Source organism: Oryzias melastigma, linkage group LG2 (genome assembly GCF_002922805.2).
Source record: "Oryzias melastigma strain HK-1 linkage group LG2, ASM292280v2, whole genome shotgun sequence".
In the NCBI taxonomy this organism is placed as follows: Eukaryota; Metazoa; Chordata; class Actinopteri; order Beloniformes; family Adrianichthyidae; genus Oryzias; species Oryzias melastigma.
In genome coordinates, this window is record NC_050513.1 from 7,152,682 (window position 1) to 7,173,248 (window position 20,567).

Sequence of the window (20,567 nt, forward strand, 5' to 3'; positions counted from 1 at the left end):
TTAAGTGGGACTAGAAACTAATAGAATTCTGCATTTAAGGAGATTCAAGAGACTTTTTTTCCTGATTTTTTTTTTATTATATATATTTAAAAAAATCATAAACAGTAGTAAAATAATTAATAAACAAAATAAAAAAACTGAGTGAAGATTTTGAGTTTGTCAATTCAGTCCAAACTTACATTTATACACAGTATTTTTCTTCAGAATTTAAAGAAATAAGCAAACGCACTGAAAACAATTATGATAAAAAGTAAAAACATTTCTTCAGTTGACTCCCTTATCTATTTATTATATCATCTATATACAGTTGCGTTGAATTATTGTGCGGATTGACAATTTTTAAAGTCTTCTCTTACTCCATATTTGAAGTGTGGAGTGAGTTTTATTAAGTTTCATAAACACATTTGATCCTCTCAGACCGGATTCATGATCTCTTACACAGAAGAGTCTCTGGATGCTCTTTGGTAATTGTTTATTTTGTATTTAAACAAGATTTGAATTATTTTCAAATCAACCAGTTTTTTGTCATTTTAATGTATACAATTATAAATGATGATGCAGCTATTTTGCAAATGTTTAAAAACTGAACATTTCAGATGGATTATTAATTGAGGGTTATACATTTCAAAATGTGATTTATTTATATAGTTTTCATATGAACTATATATTTGGCTCCTGAACAACAAAAGAGAAATGAGTCAGGCTGGATTGGAGAACTTTCACCGTTGCTTGAAATAGTTTTCCCTCTAAAGCTACGTTCATTCTGATGGTGACTTCCAGTGATAAGTCAATGACCATTTCATGCGTCACTGTACGACTGTTTTTGACTATGTAAAAAAAACTTGACCCATAGAATGAGTGTTGAAAGTAAAACTGGGTCAACCAAAATTTGATCAATTAGAGACTAGGGCCACGATTAGTCGACTAATCAACTATTAAAATAGTTGATTAGTCATCACTTTTTATTATATGGAGTCAAATTGTGGTAAAGTTAAAAGTTATTGCTAGCTTTTTGGACTATTTTAGCATTTATCAAGGTTTTATTAAGGTTTTTAGGCTATTTTTGAGTTTAGCTAATATTTCAGCTAATTTTGGCTGAGTTAGATTTTTGGCTAACTTAGGATTTTTTCATTTTTTTTAGGATATTTTAGATTTTTGCTAATATGTCTGCTGCATGCTAGCTGTTTTGGCTAACTTCGTTTTTTTCCAGTTTTTCAAGCTAATTTTGCATTTAATTATTATTTAACTGGCTATTAGCTTCAGCGTTTTCAGCTATTATGTTGCAGTAAAGTTAAAAGTTATAATGACATTCTTCTAGCTTTTTGGACTATTTTGGCATTTATTAAGGTTTTTTTAGGCTATTTTAGAGTTTAGCTAATATTTCAGCTACATGCTAGCTATTTTAGCTATTTTAGGACTTTTTCATTTTTTTAGGATATTTTAGAGTTTAGCTAATATGTCTGCTGCATGCTACCTGTTTTGGCTAACTTGGGCTTTTTCCAGTTTTTTAAGCTAATTTTGCATTTAATTATTATTTAACTGGCTATCAGCTTCAGCGTTTTCAGCTATTATGTTGTAGTAAAGTTAAAAGTTATATAGATATTCTACTAGCTTTTTGGACTATTTTGGCATTTATTAAGGTTTTTTTTAGGCTATTTTGGAGTTTAGCTAAGATTTCTGCTGCATGCTAGCTGTTTTGGCTAACGTAGGCTTTTTCCTAGGGCTGGGTATCGGTTACAATTTCCAGAAACAATTCGATTCAATTCATAAGAGACTGAATCTATTTGTTTCCATTTTTTCAGATTTTTTCAGATTCAATTCAATTTTAAGTTTACAGATTTATACACATTTGTTTAGAAATACACTAAAAATCTATTATTTATTTGAATATGTTTATATTAATCTGATACAGTTCACATGTTGTAGAATGTATTACTAAAATAATGAGATTGTTAATATCATACAGTGTTACATGGATTCTCTAAAGGAGAAGTTCTAACAAAAATGTTCAGATCATTAACATTGTAAACAGTTCTCCTTCTCCTGGAGGGCGTTTCAGTTTGGCCACTAGGTGGCGATCGCGATATAGAAGTACACTTTATTCAAGAAGAAGACAACAGTATGAGGGGAAAAACAAAGTTTTAGACCACAAATAGTTGCTTTAAAAATTATTCCCTTTAAAGAGTTTGGAAAATAATGCATGTAAGTAAATAAAGATGTTCATTTAGTCAGCAATGTATTTTTTTGGTCAACCTAGCATTAGCATTAGCCGTCCTATGGGAAATTCTATTGAACGTTAGCATCAAGCTAGCGGACTTTAGCTTTGTGTGCTAAATCGATTTATATCTTTTGTGAATCGATTATTGATCTATTAAGCTTAAATCGATTCAAATTGATAAATTGATTTTTTTCAACCCAGCCCTAACTTTTCCTTTTTTAAGCTCAATTTGCATTTAATTGTTATTTAACTGGCTATCAGCTTCAGCATTTTCAGCTATTACCTTCAACGTTTTCATCTAGTAGCCTCTGCATTCTCAGCTATTAGCTTCAGCGTTTTTAGCTATCAATTTCAGCATCTTCAGCTATCAGCATTCACACTAGCATTGTCGCAAGTAATGCTGTATATCTCATTTTTAGTTAGCTAATGATGGTTAAGATGTGTGCTTTACATCCAGTTTGTGCATGACCCGATTAGTCGACTAATCAGAAAAAATAATCGGTGATTAGTCGACCACTAAAATAATCGTTTGTGGCAGCATTATTAGAGACTCAGATTTGGTAATGACGTATGGAAGGAAAATTGAGAGAGAAATTGATATGTACAGTCAGTACTGTATGATTTATCGAAATAAATCTGTGAAAGTAAAACCCTTTTTTAACTTATTAAGCTTTATTGTAATTGGAAAAAGGTCAACAAATAATTGCAGGCTTTATAACTTTATTGGCATTTTTTTTTTTTTTTTGCAAGAGCAGTTTTAATTCCAGTTACAGTCAATGAATACAATTGCATCAAAGACAACCGAAAAAAAAAAAAAAAAAGAAGAAAAATTGTTTGGCTGCTGCTTCATTCCACCTAAAATTATGTACAAAGACGAACGTGTATTGGAACTAGAATGATCCTAACATCAGATATCAGCTTCAGGTGGGAAATTCATGCAGCGCAGCTTCATTCATGGGAAAGATCTTGGTATTGCTGAAAAAGGCTTTCACACAAACAAACAAACAAACAAACAAAAGGTTTGGCAAAACTTTAAACAGTCACAGTTTAGGTTAAAAGCAACAAAACAAGACACACACACAATATAATAGTTTTAAGAAATACAAAGTGCAAAACTCAGATTTTATCCATTTGGGATGATTAAGAGTTCCAGTTAAAAAAAAAAAAAACTTTGATGGCTAAGATAACTTTAGTCTTCTTCTACCCCCACATCAAGTCGATCCATGAATCACTCTGTACACAAGTTCTTCAAAGTGCAAATATTAGGAATTGGCATAAGCTTTTATATACATATATTTTTTGAATGAATGAAGAAAAACAAAAGTTTACTTGTCCTGCCAGGCTCCTTAAAAACTCAAGACTTCTCAGGCTCCATTTACGCCGGACTTAATCCAGACTTTCATCGCCGTCAAGCTCGCCACAAATCACAACGTCCACTACGGACGACGTGGTTTTAATAACTGGAGCCCCCCAGGAGCCCCCCAGCCTCACCAACGGAGCTCCATGTGTGTATACTAATAAATAACTAAGAAAATTTCAAATAAATCCGTTCAAAATATGTGAAAAGAAGCCTTTACTTTTAAATATGTTTAAAACTCTTAAATTGATTTGCTTTAAACACACCAACAAATTTAACATTTTTTGTTTTAAAAATATCTATTTTGTAAACCTTAATTTCAAGATATTACATTTTACGACATAATAATTTAATTTTTTTTTTTAATTCAGTGGAAGCAACTTTGAAATACAGCAGATTTGTATTTGTTATTGGAATTAATTTATAGATGAATTGATATATTTTTGTATAACTTGCTTTTATTGTCCCTATTGATCTGTTTGTACTGAGTAGTGTGTATTCTGGAGCTCCATATTCACTCAAACCTAAAAAGAACATAAGAAAACTGTAACATCCTCATAAAAATCCTCAACTCAACCGTTAAGTGAAGCCGGGTTTCCACCGGTGATGAAAACACGATGAAACTACATCGTTTTTGCAAGAACTATTGTAAGTAAATTGCATAAGACTTGTGTACTCCAAAGAGTTTTTTTGTTTATTCTGTTTTATTCAAAAACAGTTCAATCACAGCAGCCTAGAAATCCAGATTAGCTCCTCTGAAACTTCCTGATATTTTTTTGCACTTGAAAAAGCATCTTTTGTATGTAGTCAATGTTTTTTTCTTTTGATTTTGACGAGCATTCAGCAGCTCCGTCTTAACGCGCAGAGTGGATTCTGATCAAAGAAACTTCCACTGGAGCTCTGTCCTCCTCTCCAAAGGAGGAGTGGACTCCACCGAAGCATCGGGATCTGTGATATGTAAAGCCATCAGTGCATATCTCAGGGTTCTCCCTCACGCGCTCGAGTTCCTCAAGTCCAAAAACTGTTGACCCGTCTTGAAAGCTTGTTCCAAACGGCCTGAGTTTTCCATAGGAAACCGGTACCTTAAACCAGGGGTCCCCAAACTACGGGACGGGGGCCGGATCCGGCCCTCCTCCACATTTGGCCCGGCCCCCTAAATTAGACATTTTTACATTTTTTAGGCTAATTTGGCATTTAGCTAACATTTCAGCTACATGCTAACTGTTTTTGCCAATTTAGGCTTTTTCAGTTTTTTAGGCTAAATTTGAGTTTAGCTTTTTTTTTCGCTTTAAGCTAGCTATTTTGGTTAAATTAGACATTTTGCAATTTTTTAGGCTATTTTGGAGTTTAGCTAATGTTTCAGCTACATGCTAGCTGTTTTTGCCAATTTAGGCTTTTTCGGTTTTTCAGGCTAAATTTGAGTTTAGCTAATATTTTAGATTTCAGCTAGCTGTTTTAGTTAAATTAGACATTTTTGCAGTTTTTTTTTTTTACTAATTTGACATTTAGCTAATATGTCAGCTACATGCTAGCTGTTTTGGCTCATTTTGAATTTTTTTTTTTATTTGTTTGGGCTAATTTGGCACTTTACTAATATTTTAGCTAGCTATTAGCTTCAGTGTTTTCAGCTAACAATTTAAGCATCTTTAGCTATTAATCTATTGCAGGTATATGCTGTATGCAATGCTGTATATCTAGTTTTTAAAATGTTTTAATATTATTTTTTTTCTGTGAAGATAACAGAAATAATTTATTTTAAATTTGGCTATGTGTGGCTTTCTGGAAAACCATAAATCTTTACATTTAGGCTTTTTTTTGTTAGCCTACAAACTGAACCGGGCCCCCATCAGACAAGAAAACAGTTATGTGGCCCTCACAAGAAAAAGTTTGGGGACCCCTGCTTTAAAAGTTTAACATCATTGGAGAAAACCGTGATCTCTGGAGGAGAAGAAGGGACATTTTGAGGGGTGATGGGAAATTCGAAGGCTCAGAATGAGCAGGAGTTTCATCATGTCGGCCGCTCCTTTAGGATCCTCTTTATGCTCCCTGCGTAAATTTACTTAATTTGCATCGATTCATTTGTCAGAACGGCACCAAAAAAAAAGAAAAAGGACTAGCTTTAATTTAAAGGAAAACACGTAACAAAAAACTTGCAACTCGCCGCCTCATCCTCCTCCTCTTCGCTTTCAGGTTCGTCGCTCAGGTCATTCGAGGGGAGGGGAGGGGCGGGGTTCACATTGGAAAGGAATGCTGTGCAAACCTGAAGAAAACCGCATTTAAATTCCTGAGAAAAGTTCGGCGCTAGGAACATGCTCTCCCTTTGTACACTCACCTTCAGTAGAGGAAGAAGAGGCGCGTTCTGTGAGAGGTGGCCATGTTCTCTGTCATGTTGCGAACCTTTAGGTAGTTCACGAAGCCTCTGAAGAAGAGCAACAGTCCTGCAGAGGGAGGAGAGTCAAACCCCATCAGATCACAATTTTCTGAAGTATGAAAATGTGGGAAAAATGATGAACTCACCAAGAAGCAGGAAGATCCACCAGAGCCAGTACTGACCGTTGAAGTAGCCGGTGAAGTAGTCAGAAAACTGAAGGACAAAAACAAATGCAGATTAGCATTTTTCCACCTAACAAAGCTCTTTAAAGCTTTCTTGTGTTTGGTTGTACCCGAACAATCAGAATCCACTTGATGAGGGAGAGGCCGAACCCACAGATGGCGCCGTAGCGTCCTGCGATGGTGTTGGTCAGGCAGAAGGACAGACAGAAGCCGATCCAGTTGAACAGGAAGGCCACTGCAGACACAGGAAACTCTCATCGAAAGGCTCTTATTTTGAAATTCCTTCCAAACTTTAAGCTTCAAAATGAGCCAGTTTGTTGCTTAATTGATTTTGGTTGTTTAAACTTTGCGGTTAATCGTTCGAGAACGAAGAGAGCGACATACTGAAAAAAGCTAGCATGAAAATGCCATCATTCCCGACTCGGAGCTGATCCGCATCACTGAAGTCGTCTCTGGGGGGGAAGTCGTCGTCCTTTTGTCAACACAAAAATATAAAATATATTAGCAAAGTAAATCTAAAACCATTACATCACGAATGATTCCTTAAATATTTATTTAATGATCTACAATGTTATTTTGACACAATTTAAAGTGTAAAAGAGTTAGTGGGCGGAGTCAGTGATGACATATTTAGAGAGGGAGGCAGCAAAATGAAAATTTGTGGCCTATAAAAAATTAAACATTAACATTTTTTTTTAATATATTGCATAAATAGCCAAGAATAAATACACAATTGCTCATCTAACCCAATGTACTTCATTTTCTTTGTGATTATGTTGCTTTGGCCCTACACTAAAATTCAACTGCAATACCTCATATCCCTGTAGGGGGCAGCACACAGGCGCTTTTTGACTATAATTTTAGGAATTAAACAAGTTTATTATAAATTTTAAAGAATTTGTCAAGGACCAACAGACTTTTAAAGCCCCATTTATAGAGATCAACAAAAAAAAGGTTTTTTTATGGTTTGGTTACCCTTTAAGTCAAGATTTTAGAAACAGAAAGCTTATTTTCTATCATAAAATCACATTTTTAACAGCAAAACAGTGATTTGGATATTCCAACATAAAGGGATGATTTAGCTCCACCTAAAGGAGTACTATAATGTGTCATTTTCACTTGTTAAAACAGAGATTTTTGGGGTTCTAAAGAGAATAAACTCAATAATCAAGACTAAAGTAAACAAAGGGGAAAAATAACTTGTTTTGTGAAACTGACATTTACGTCATAGTCGTTTTTTTTTTTTTTTTAACAGCTGGCAATTAAATCAAAGTTCAAAGCTTTCACAGGGAAAGGTAAAAGCAGCTGAATTGTTTCAAAGGGCGGAGAAGTTGAACTCATCAAGGCTGTGTGTGAGGTAAAACTCTGAGTCGCAGAGTTTGGCTTTTAAGAAAAGAAACCGATACCTGCTGCTGACTTAACACGCGTACGTTCTTACCCTGGGCATCCCTTCCACGGCAGAAGCAGCCATGGCTGCTGCTTTGGCCTTTTCTGCCTCGTCATACGTGGGGAGGGAAGTAGCGACGCTGTAGGGCGGAGGCACCGGAAAGTCGCCTTGAAAACACGTTTCTGTGGAAACGAGGAGCACAAGCTTAGAATTCAAAGAAAAGAGAGCCGGTGACGAGTGCTGTTAGCGTCACAGAGCTCACAGTGACTCATGGGTAAAAATATGGGTTTAGAAGCAAGAAACCACACTCTGGAAACATTTAGAGAAATCAGACTTGAGGAAGCAGCAGTACCAGGTGCTGCGGCAGCTGCTCCCAGGTCGATGGAGGCATAAGGAGGAGGCGGCATCTCCGCCTCCCCCACAGAACTGGCTGCTGCTGCTGCCTCTCCCGCCGCTAACGCTGGGGGCTGAGCCTGGTTCGGTTCCTGTGCGGGGGCGCTGGTGGCCGCAGATGTGGACGGCCGCTCCTCACTGGTGGAGGCCTCGGACCCGTCGTCCTCATTGTGCAACTGAAGAGACAAAACAGTTAAGATCATTGAGAGAAACAACTTTTTATGACAAGAAAAGCTAAAGATCCGCCCCAAAAAAAAACTCTTTTGGAAGTGAAGTTGTAGCGTGACCTGAATCTCAGCTGCAGATAACACAACAGGAAGGGAAGCCAACTAAACTAAAAAACGACTTATTTTTTATTTTTTGTGTGTGCTCGTCCGTCTATTTCTGAAAAAATTGCTCAAGCGGCTACAAGTGACCCCCCCCCCCCAAAACTCCTCCTCAAGAAAGTAAAACATTTATTACCAAAATTGCACCGGAAAGGTTAAGAATTTAAATACACAACACACTTGAGCGACCTTGCCGTGTTTATCGTTATGACATTTGTGGTGTTTGTTTAAACCAGCAGCATATCAGTTAGTTATCTTGTAACAAACTGAGCCTTGCACAATCTGATTTTTATGGTTTGGCAGAAAAGGGACTTTTCTCTGTGAATGCTCAAAACTCCACTTTCAAAGGACACTTGAGTGGTTGAAGCGCTTCTGTTTAAACTCTTCTTTGGCGTCCACATCCAAATGAAAGGTTTCAAAACTGTTAAATTTGGCTTTTCTACAATCTAATTTGTATTTTAAATAACTTGTAATACAATTTAAATTTAGATTGTACTTCATTATTTTACTAGCTTGTTTTAAACATATCTGTAAAGCCATAAATATGAAGGTTTTTGATTAAATTTTTATGTTTTCAGTCAATTTTTGCATAAATATATACATTTTTTTTTTATCATTATCATCAATGTTTCAGACAAAACATTAAAAATGACTTAATGTTCTCTAAAAAATACAGGAAGGAAGCACTTGTTGTTCCTGTCCTCATAGAAATGACCTGCTGTTTATGTACTGGCGTTCCTGTAACAGATATCAACACGTAACAGGAAGACGGATTTACCAATCTGAAATTACAGACAGGAATCTGGAATAAAGCCAGGAAGATATTCTCAAAAATACTCTCAAACAAACGTTGACCTCACTGGACTATTTATTTAAAAAAAAAAGGAAAAACCTCAATTGACCCTGTTAGTGTTTAAATATCTCGGCACTCCCACCTAGAAAAGAAATAGCATGCATTCTAAGTTTGACAGTTTTTGTTTGAAGAATAAAAGCCATGTGGAGGTGGTTGAGCGGGTTGAGCTCGCGTGACAATGGGTCGTAAACAAATCTCAGAACTCTTTCTATTTAGGCTTCCCCGTTAACAAACATGATCATTTTCCTTTTATCAGAAACAAATCTGAAAAGGAAAGTTTTTTCGTTCTTCTTCTTCCCTGCACAACTTCTGGGAAAAAAAACACAGAAGTTAGAGCAAATAAGAATCCGCCGATCCACTGGAGCATGGGGCAAATGAGCGGCTGCTGCCTGGCTGGAAATCAAGGACAAAGCACAAGGCTCCCCCACGCACAGGGGGGGCTTACATAAGATATTAACAACATAGCCACAAGCCGATATCAGAATCCCACGGAGGGCAACAGAACCCAGGCCTACAAAAACTTCAGTATTATTTAGAAGAAGCCCTGAGGATGAGATTAAAATAATGTTATTTTTTGATATCCTGGTGGTTGCTGCACCTTTTTTTATTATTATTTTCCCTTGAAAAACCACAGACTCCCTTTACGCTGAACTAGGCGGATTATCAGAGAAAATCTCAGACATTTGAGCACAAAGTTGGCTTTTCGCTAGCAAAATTTCACACTATATCTGCTTCAAATAATTGTTTTCCATCATGTAAATAAATCTTAACGCTCACAAATGAGTAAAAAGCAGAAAAGATTTGTTTTAGTTTGATTGTTATCAAGATAAATAAACTCAAATTATAGTTTTTAGCATTGACCTGCTATCAGTTTTCAGCTAGGTTATATTTAAACAACATAATAACGTTTATTTGACTAGTCATTAAGATTACATGTGTTTAAACATGTTATTAACTGATCATAAACAAGAGACAGAATGAACGCCCACATCAAGCTAGGCTAGCCGTTAGCTTAGCCTATGCGGAAGTGTCTATAAGACAGTTGAATGGGAACAAAACGCTCGGAATTCAACAATTTATTATATTAAAGTATATTTAGGACATGTTAATTTTTCATTTCTGTATATAAATAGCTATAATAAAATAAAAAAGTTAGGTAAAAAGACACCTCTTGCTGGGTTTTAATAGCCGGGCCTTGTTCCCTGTGGCTAGGCTGAGCTAACGACCTCGGTCCCAGCTCGGTTCTTTCAACTCACCACTTGGTACCGGCTCGCAGGGTCCATTCCCGGCGGAGGAAGGCAGCAGAAATAAGACGCAAGTCAACCCGTTGGACGCCTGTGCGGTTACCGCCAGGCGACTCTTCTAAGAACGACCGACGATTGGAAAAGAAGCCGAACCAATGAGACAAACAGCGGCGAGCTCGACGCACTGCCTGTGGAAAAATTCCATCACAGGGACGAAGGTTTTACAAAGCACTTCCGACTCTCCCTGTCAAAATAAAGCGCGTTTTGTTCTCGCATTTTATTTAGGTCTTTTTGTGGTTTTAATGTAACGTTTGTTAATTAATTTAGACTTATTTTATTTAAAAAATATATGATTATTATTTTAAGGTTGAGGTTGATTATTTGGAAAGGTCTTACTACTCAACATGTGCCTACACAGTGCACAAAGTAGATTATTTTACCAAAAAAATAGATAGGTTAAATTGTAACAGGAATTATACATTTGGCAAAGCTATGAGGAAACAAGAGTTAAATAATTAAATTTCCAAAAAAATCTTGAAAAGGCTTAAGAGGCCATTCCTCCCAAACACGTCCTTCCAGGTATCACCATTAACTGTATAAAAGAACTGGACTGAGCACGTGTGACGTCACTCATTGAAAAAAAGCATTTCTTTCAGCCCAAGCATTGACTGCATAAGTAGGAACTGGACTGAGCAACGCCAAATAGGAAGTAACCGCGGGTCGCAAGAACAGCAAAGTCCCTTAGACTTCCACTGAGAAATAGACAGTCATTTTATATGTCAGAATAATTTGTTCCGATACTTCCTTCTGAGCGTGTTCTTTATATTCCTATTTTTTGTATATATATCTTTTATATATATTTATATTTAAATATTTTCTTTATCGCCAGTTATTCAAGTTATCAATCAGATGCCTCAGTAAAAGCGTGTGGCTCCCGTTGGCCCCGCCTCCAAAGTTTGATTGACAGATTTTCCCAAGCCGCTTTCAGTGGGAGGGGCGTGGACGTCGAACAAGCCGGAACAAGCTCACTCTTGATTGGCAACTGCAGTTCATTTAAAAACGTGACTCGGACTAATCACTGTCGAGGGGCGGAAATCTGTTGCAACATGGTGGTAAACGAATCAGGAAGTGACGGTGAAGGCTCTGTCCTGATTCCGAGAGGGCCGAAGGTAATGTATTTCCTATGGGGGACCTCAATGCTTGCTATGTCCAGTTTGTACTTATTCAGTCAATGAGCTCAAGCGAAAATGAAGCCAATGCTGTCACTATTTTTTCCACGATACGGACGTCGCCATGTTGCAACCAGACCACAGTGATTGGTCTGAGTCCACATCTTTCAGAAGTAAGGTTGTGTGGGAGTCCACACCTTTTCCACTGAAAGCGGGCTGGTTCTGGTTGTGCTTATTGACAATACATTGATTTTCTGTGATAAACGAAGCTCAAAATTAAGTCCAAATGTGTCAGTATGATGTTGATAAGCCAAAAAGGATTAATGGAGAATTACAACTCCCGTTGTTAGGATCCTCCGTGAATAATTCATACCATCCTTCAACTGTTTGTGAATGAGTTGAATGAAGATTAAGTTAATTTACTTTTTAAACTTACTACTTTCTTACTTTTTTCTTTACAGTTACTTTTTCCTTTTTTTAAAAAGCATTTTATGTTAACCAAAGAGCCACAATGGAGGGGTAAAGCATATTGCAGACCCCTTGACTAGAAGAAAGAAAATTTAGTTCATAAGTTATATCAACAATACAGTTTTAGAAATATTAAGGAAATGAATGAGTAAGACTTCAAATTCTAAAATTTTAAATAGATTAGCAACAAGCCTTTAAATATATTTATGGGATATATTTTATCTTATACAATAATTTTCAAAAAGTGTGTAGTTTACTTAATATTTTAGCACAATGCTAACGTTTTTGGCTAATTTGTTATCTAGTGAGGTTTTAAGGCTAATTTAGAGTTTAGTTTCTATTTTAGCAACAGGCTAACGTTTTTGGCTAATTTAGTTTACTAAGGAATTTAATGCTATTTTGGAGTTTAGCTAGTGTTTCAGCAATGTGTTAGCTTTTTGGCTAATTTGGCATCTACTGAGGTTTTTTAATGCTAATAGCTAATATTTTAGCAACATGCTAACGTTTTTGGCTAATTTAGTTTACTAAGGAATTTAAGGCTATTTTGGAGCGTACCTTGTGTTTAAGCAATGTGTTAGCTTTTTGGCTAATTTGGCATCTACTGAGGTTTTTTTAATGCTAATTTGGAGTTTAGCTAATATTTTAGCAACATGCTAACGTTTTTGCCTAATTTGACATCTACTGAAGTTTTCATGGGCTAATTTAGTCTTTAACTTCTACTTTAGCAACAGGCTAGTGTTTTTGACTACTTTAGTTTACTGAGGAATTTTAGGCTATTTTATAGTTGAGGTTTTTTAATGCTAATTTGGAGTTTAGCTCATATTTAAGCTATTTTTGCAAAACTGCCATGTGTAAGGGATCTTAAAGCAATTTTAATACAAAATTTCCAAACTTCAGCGGTCTTTCATAGTTCTTTTACGAAATTACCAGTCTTTTAGCAAATTTTAAATTTTGTGAAAAGCTTTTGCATTTTCCCTAAATCCCTGCAGCAATTAAAGCAAATTGCGTCACCATTTTCAGTAAAAAGCTTTAGCATCTTCAGTGACTATTTTCAGAAAAAGGCATTCACACGAGCATTATCACAGGTAATACAACTTTTTTAGTTGGCATTAATGTTTCGAAATCTAAAGTATCTTGGTAGACTTAAGGATATTTGTACAGTAGCATTAGCCCTCTGGAGGAAAAGAACAGTTTTAAGTACCTTCAGCTTTTCAGTTTGCCACTTCAAGATTCTAAAGACTTTCTCTTTTTTGTGTGTTTTATTTAAACCATTTTAACAGTTTTATTAGTTTTAATCACTTCTTTTTATGTTAATAAATTTGCAATTTTTTGTGTCAAATCTAATAAGAAAAATATTCATAAACATTTTATTTTGAAAGAAAAGTCTCCCCTCTTCCTGTTACTGTCTGACTTTAATTAATTTGATACTTGGGGGGTTGGATCTCGGATTTCCAAAGATTGAGAAATCAAATTGATGTCAAGACGTGTTTAAAATTCCCCTCCTAGTTTGAACCAGTAGATGGAGCCAAATACTTGTCTTCTCAGTACATGTTGACCACTTTCTTGTGCTTAATGGACTCTATTTTAATTGATTTTTATGACTCATCCCTTCCACAATAAGGTTATTTTAAATTATGCAAACGTAAATTTTTAAAAACTGAATATTATTATTTATAACTTTATTTTGAAAGTCTTCTGAAGCTTTTTTTATGCTTAAGAGATATTCTTGTACACAAAATAACTATCATTTTTCTATAAACATCATATTTCCAGCTTGTTGTAGAAGAACTGACCTGGACTGGGTCTAAATAACCAAAGTAGAGTGCTGACGTTTTTTCATTTTTTCACCTCACTCTTAAACCTGCCCCGTCATGTGCCCCTGCCACCGGGATAATCCTGGATCAACACTGCTGTGGATCGACACATAACAGAACCTTTACAAATGCAAATGTAGGAGTTTCAAGGCTGGAGCACAAAGAGGTTCAGAAACCACTGCAGCCTGTCTTTCTACTCTGTTTTTCTAAGCCTGTCTGAGCAGGAAACACTGAAGGAAATCTTCACTAGTGAGTCAGACATCCGCAGTGCTGCCCCTCTCCTCCAATCTACCGCATCTCTGACCCAACTGTGGAAGTCTAAAACCCCAAACAATGAAGCTCTTCTTGAATTAAACATTAATCCCATTCACTTAGAAGGGGATTACTGTCGTACATGTATCAGTTAAGCAGCTCATGCTGAGCAGAAAAGGGATGGAAGGTGTGGTGGGTAAAAGAAAAAGGAAGTGTTTGTTCACCGGGTTTTAACTGCCAATAACGGCACTTCACCGACTCCCGCTCGAGTGCGCACTAACCTACCTGCACTCTCAGACTCGGCAAACAATTGGGATACAGTTACTTGGCAACATCATCTCAAGGTAAATGGGTTCCATAAAAAGGTGTTATATAAAGCAGGAGCGTGGGCATCGCTCTTAGATGCGGCGGCGCTTCTTATGCTGCTCTTTGACTGGAGGTGATTGTTTTGTCAGAGGTCGGTGGAAGAAACGGACGGATTCAGCGTTGGAAAACAAACATCCGACGAAGGTCATGTGGAGGGACATCCAACCTTACAGCCTGATGATAGGGGGGTGAAAAAAAGACTAGAAAGTGGAGTGGATGTCAGTGATTTAACGTTATCTCCATCCCCACAGCCATTCCCACTCCAGGCAGAATGACAATGTGCCGAATGAAGCCGCACAGCTGTTTTGGCTTCCCATAGATAATGTTAGTCAGCTCACAGCTGGAGCTGCTCCACTGCATGTATCAAGACTCTGCCAGCACAGAGATAACGTCATAGTGTAAAGAGTCACATGGGAATTCATCGGTACAGATGACACACCGATGTATTTCACCTGTAACAAAAATATTTCAGCTCCTTCAATGGTCTCGTGTTGGACGGGACACATGACCAATCCCTATACAGCAGTTAAGAGATCGTCGACGCCTCATCGGACGGCAAACGTGATCATTAAGCCAAAACTTAGTCAAATAGCTGAGCCGGTTTGGTTGATATGTCAAAAAAAATTGGGCATTTTGTAGTACAAACACTAAATTTGACCTTTTTGTATCTTAGAATCCCCGTTTTTTAGAAATGCATGTTAGCCGAGAGAATACTCCAAAATGGCGGCCATTTGTAAAGATGGCGACCATACACTCAATATTGCAAAAATATGAAATGTCTTTTTGAACCAGTCTCAACAATATGGGGTGTTTATGCACAAAATGCTGCCTTTTATCTTGGACAAAGTGCTTTTCAAGTTGAAAAAGTCCATTCTAACTGTTAAGAAAAAGGGCAGACATTGAAAAGTAAGAAGGTATGACATTACCAAGGTCTAAATTTCTAAAAATTCTAAAAATTGACGAAAAAAAAAAAGCTTGGCAATTATTGTGAGGCAGTTGCACATCTAATTATTTGATGAACACTTATTTGTTAAAGGATCACGCCCCTTTGGGTACAGTTCCTATCAAATAAAAGACACCTTAAAGCATTAATGCACTTAATGATTTTGGAATTGTAGATTTGCAGTGCTTTACAGAATGCTGAACACACTACATATTACACTAAGTAGTGAGTAGTGAAGAAATTTGGGCACAACCAAAGAGAAAACTGAAATCAACAGGTCAGATCAGGTCTTTAAACTACAGTTGGCTCAATATCCACTAGAGGTTATCGGATGGACTGGCAGATAGGGGCTAGCAAAACCACTGTTAAAGGGTAACCAAACAGGGAAGTTGGAGTCTGACTCCACCCACAGCTGAAATTTGAGAATCCAGTCAGAGGGGAGGGGCTTAGGGGCAGGACTGTTATTACGGGAGCTGCAGATCATGATGTCAGACTTCTGAAACTTACATGGTTTGACCAATCACAAAATTCAACTGTAATACCTAAATTTAACCTGTAGGGGGCAGCACACAGACGTTTTTTGACTATATTTTCAAGAATGAAACAAGTTTATTTTATTTAATTTGTCAAAAAAATTGGCAATGACCAACAGACAGCACTTTTACAGCCCCGTTTATAGAGATCAACAGACAAAAAAAAAGTTGATTTAATTGTGATGTGATTAATCACAATTAATCTGACCATGGATCACATAGTCATGGATCAAATAGTCATGGATCAAATAGTCTGCTTTTTGAGAAAGCGGGATCTAAACCAAAAAAATAGCAATAACAAAGTACTAAAAATTGATTGAATATTTATTTCTTTTGCAAGTTATCATGGTGTAAGTGGGGTAACACCCGCCGAAAGGTTGTAACGCCTGAACCGCCGAGTTAAAGCGAAGGTCTTTTTTTTTTTTTTTATTAATTTGCGTTAATAAATCTTAACACGTTATTTCTTTTACATTAGTAATTAGTAATCACAGCCCTAATTTAAACAGTTTTTTTTTTAATTGTTCGACCGCAATGCATTGTGGTCTATATCGTTGAACGCTAGTTTTTCACAAAGACTTCTGGGAAATTTTGAGTGCACTCGGTTTTGTAATTAGCAGATTTGGACAGCACTAGAAAATGGCGAAAGCACCACTAAATAGTGCAACTATATCAATGTTATGTCCATTTCAAAGGAGCTCCAGACTCCGCCCCCTTAGCCACACCTCCTGTCCCACCAGGAAATAAAATTTCATACAACTGAAATTTGCTACAGCAAAGTTCAAGCCACAAATTCTCGACATTGAAACAGATGATTGTGATGCGCAGGTTTGTAAAGAGGTATAAAAAGGTATTTTGCACAAACGTCATTGTAAGACACAAGCTGTCGCTAATTAGGGAGATATGAAGAAACGGGGAAGCGTTAATCACACGCCTCCTCTCTGTGTCTGCAGATGAATGTGGGGGAGTGTGAATGTGCGTCTGAAGACACCTGTGCTGTGCAGGTACCTCCCATGTCCAGCAGGGGACAGAAGACACAAGGTTATTATTCAGAACAGCAGCTGAAAACAATGAAAAATATAAAGACTTTTCAATCAGATGAATAAAATCAGAGCATAAATCCATCAACCTAAAACTCAAATTGTGTTACTTTCTGGAAGCATTTTTGTTTGGGTGAAAAAAAACCAGACCTGTTAGCCTTTTGGTGACATTTAAAACAAAATACTTGTGTATCTCTCTGTCAGCTGGAGCTCACTCTGTCCTGATCATTAGGAATCGGCGGGGTAGAAGTGCTCTTGGAAAAAGGGCTGGATGATAATGTCAGTACGGAATAATGAACACAAAAATAAATGCTGTTCATTACCGGAGACCTCATCTGCCGCTTCAATTCTTGAGAAATATTTCATGTCAGATGATTTTTTGAAGCCCGATTTGCCTCAAGAGCGACTGATGATGAAAAGAAAGGGCTGCAGGAAGAACTAAATTATTCCTCTGCATCTGGCAGCACTGGTCACTATTGGCAGAGGGAGGATTTTGTGCAGCTAGACTTGAATATTTGCAATAAACAAAGAATTTTAAGGTCTTTGTAACGCCTAAATTCTAAATCTGGATTTAAAATCTATTTCCTGGTTTTACGGTTTGGGATCCAGCTTGACTGCTTGCCTTTCTGTTTGTGTTTCTTTAATTCCTGATCTGCCTAATGTCCAAGTTTGCTTCTGGCTTTGAGAAAAATCCAGCAGTTTCCAAAACACATTTGTGAATTCTGCCTCAAGTGAGTTTGTTTGTCCATTTTTTTTTTTTTTACTGTCGAAGTTGTTTTAAATCTCAGGTTTGCTGTACTGTGAAATACTTTCTTCTAATGATCAGAAAAAGAGGAGTCAGAAAACATACCTCCACCCTCCTTATTAAACCAAAAAGGAGGTTCACCGTCATCCAACTCCATTGAAGGTCAACTCCAAGCCTTAAGCCGCACTCTCATGACTACCAGCTGTTTTATTGCTCTTTAGCATTTATGAGCTCCGGATTAGAAACTATTAAAGATCCATTGCTTTTGTTTTAGACATTAACCCCTTCATGCCTGAATTTATTTCCCATCCACCTTCCTCCGCTTCATCCGGGACCGGGTCGCGGAATTTATTTCCCATCATATAAAAAAGATTTTCTTTTATTTCCCTTCCTGAGTGATGCTAACTTTTGCTACGTGTCCTGGTTTGAACAGTACTTTGTGAATTAGTGGCGCACGGCGTGAAAGAGTTGGAGCTTTTTACTCTATCAGCTCTTACAGACCACTCAGTTTACATTGTCTATGCCTTAGTTACAACTGACCTTACATGTGGATATGTGCTGTCAGCAGGCGAAACATGGGAAAAAAAAGTAGAGGGACCCAGGTCGCTCAAACAAAATGTTAAGATTGTAGACGGCACGGTGAGTCCATTGGGCAAAAATGTTCATACACATTTTTCGGGATTCTTTGGTTGGGAAACCTTAGCGTACATCAGGGGTGTCAAACTCAATCGCACAAGGGGCCAAAATCCAAAACACACCTTAGGTCGAACAGGATAAACATTTATTGAACACACTTTAACAAAATTTTTAAAAATGTAAAACCGTAACTTTTTGACATAATTATGAACTAGATACAGTATATGGCATTACCTGCAATAATGCTAGTGTGAATGCTGTAAGATGAATTTTGCTGCTGAAGCTGAAATCACTGAAGCTAATAGCTGTAAACGCTAAAGCTGATAGCTAGCTAAAATAAATGAAAAAATAGCATAAAAAAACTAAAATAAAAAAACTCTAGGTTAACAGCTAGTATGTAGCTGAAAAAAATAGCTGAATGTCAAAATAATCCAAAAAAAACTGAAGAGACCCTAAATTAGCCAAAACAGCTAGCATCTAGCTGAAAAAGTAGCTGAACGTCAAAATATTCTAAATAAAAAAACGGAAAAACCCTAAATTAGCCAAAACAGCTAGCATGTAGCTGAAAAAATAGCTGAACGTCAAAATATTATAAATAAAAAAACGGAAAAACCCCAAATTAGCCAAATTAGCTAGCATCTAGCTGAAAAAGTAACTGAACGTCAAAATATTCTAAATAAAAAAACGGAAAAACCTTAAATTAGCCAAAACAGCTAGCATGCAGATATTAACCTAACTCCAACACAGCCTCAAAAACAAAAAAAATCATAAGTTAGTCAAAATAGCTAGCATGTAGCTGAAATATTAGCTAAACTCAAAAACAGCCTAAAAAAATGCCTAAAAGAGTCCAAAAAGCAACAGAATGGCATTTTTTAAGCTTTAAAACTGTAACTTTTAATATAATTATGAATAATTAAAGAAGCAAGAACATTAATAAAGAATAAATCAACTTCAACCTTAAATAACTTTCAGAGTATTTTACCTTCCAAAAAATATATTTTGTCCAAATTGCAGAAAAAAGAAGCGCAAGATAACATTAGGCCATTAATACCGTAACAATGAAATAAAATTATCTGGAGGGCCGGATAGAATTAGCCAGCGTTCCGGATTCGGCCCCCGGGCCTTGACTTTAACACGTGTGGACTAGAATGCGGCATAAATGCAGCGTACAACAGCATCACTCATGCATTATAAGAGTGTGCATCTTCCATTATCCTTGCAAACACTTCAAAATACATTTACCTCACAAAACAGAAGTACTCTCCATTTTCATGACATCTCTTAAGGTGGCTGTAAAAGCCTCAAGGGAACTGCATCACACTCCGTTTAACCCTTGTGCTGTCTTAGGCATGTTTACATTAAATTACATTTTTTCTCAAGGATTTCTCTTCTTCCCTGGTGTCCAATGACAGCCATGAAATTCTGTCCACCTTTGTCATGGGAGGGATCACACGTCAATAGAAGGGTGGGGTCATCTGGACCCATAAGAGAGCACCTGCAACGGAGGCTTTAAACAGGAAATGATGAACAATTCTATCCCAATGAACGTTTTAAAGAATACTTTCCCTTTGGGGATTAATAAAATACCCTTGAATAGAATAAAAAAATGACACAACAGTGTCCAGTGAATGAAACGTACAGAAAAATTCAAATAAAGCAGCTTGTGTGGTTCTGACTCTATTACATCAGCTGATTGCTTCCTGCAGATCTCTGAGTCCAGCTTGGTTAGTGGATCACCAGTGACGATGACAAGTATTTGGGTTCCACACCCTTAAGTATTTTAGGAACCAGCACCAGCAGTTTAAAGTCTATTTTATATGCAACTTGTGACCACTGCTACAAGATAAAAGCATAAATCTCTAAATCAGGTTTGCTATTTAATTGAGATTGAAAAAAGCCTAAAGCAACCTATCATGCTGTCATCCTACGATATTTAAGTTTGGCTGAGAAATAAATGTATTGATTTAATCTGGAAGGGCAATGCAAGGCTGTGCCAAAGTACATTCCACCTCAAAATGAGGTTTGTTTGGCTGCCGTGACGATCCATCTGGCTCTTGGGGAAGCTTTCACAAACTGCCACTGCAGAAGTGAATGGGAACAAGGTTTTTGTGGATTCTGGCATGGTTTGAGGTGGTCGCTAAAAGTACCAGAGTACAATTCTCCAAACTTATGACAATAATAACGTGACATTCCATTTTGCCAATTGAAATGGCTTGGCATGAAACCACCGCAAATCGTATTTTATTTTTTTATAGTCCAATTATAGCCCAGTT

The 20,567-nt window shown here is 36.8% G+C and overlaps 1 protein-coding gene across 1 annotated transcript; it reads right to left on the reverse strand.

Annotated features, from left to right (window-relative positions):
• Nucleotides 1–5,589: 5,589 nt before the first annotated feature.
• Nucleotides 5,590–10,543, reverse strand: ndfip2 (Nedd4 family interacting protein 2). Its single transcript, XM_024294327.2, has 8 exons — nucleotides 10,344–10,543; nucleotides 7,868–8,084; nucleotides 7,567–7,697; nucleotides 6,513–6,600; nucleotides 6,239–6,363; nucleotides 6,093–6,159; nucleotides 5,908–6,013; nucleotides 5,590–5,835 (listed from the first exon to the last, which is right to left on the reverse strand). The coding sequence occupies exons 1-7, from the start codon at nucleotides 10,368–10,370 to the stop codon at nucleotides 5,910–5,912; spliced, it is 759 nt and encodes a 252-aa protein (XP_024150095.1). The 5' UTR covers nucleotides 10,371–10,543; the 3' UTR covers nucleotides 5,590–5,835; nucleotides 5,908–5,909.
• Between the last annotated feature and the right edge of the window lie 10,024 nt (nucleotides 10,544–20,567).

Coding starts and splice junctions, on each gene's coding strand:
- ndfip2 (XM_024294327.2), bottom strand. CDS start 10,370: ATGGACCCTGCGAGCCGGTACCAAGTG. Junction 7,698..7,867: donor AGCAGCTGCCGCAGCACCTG/GTACTGCTGCTT, acceptor TCGTTTCCACAG/AAACGTGTTTTCAAGGCGAC. Junction 6,014..6,092: donor GTGGATCTTCCTGCTTCTTG/GTGAGTTCATCA, acceptor CTCCCTCTGCAG/GACTGTTGCTCTTCTTCAGA.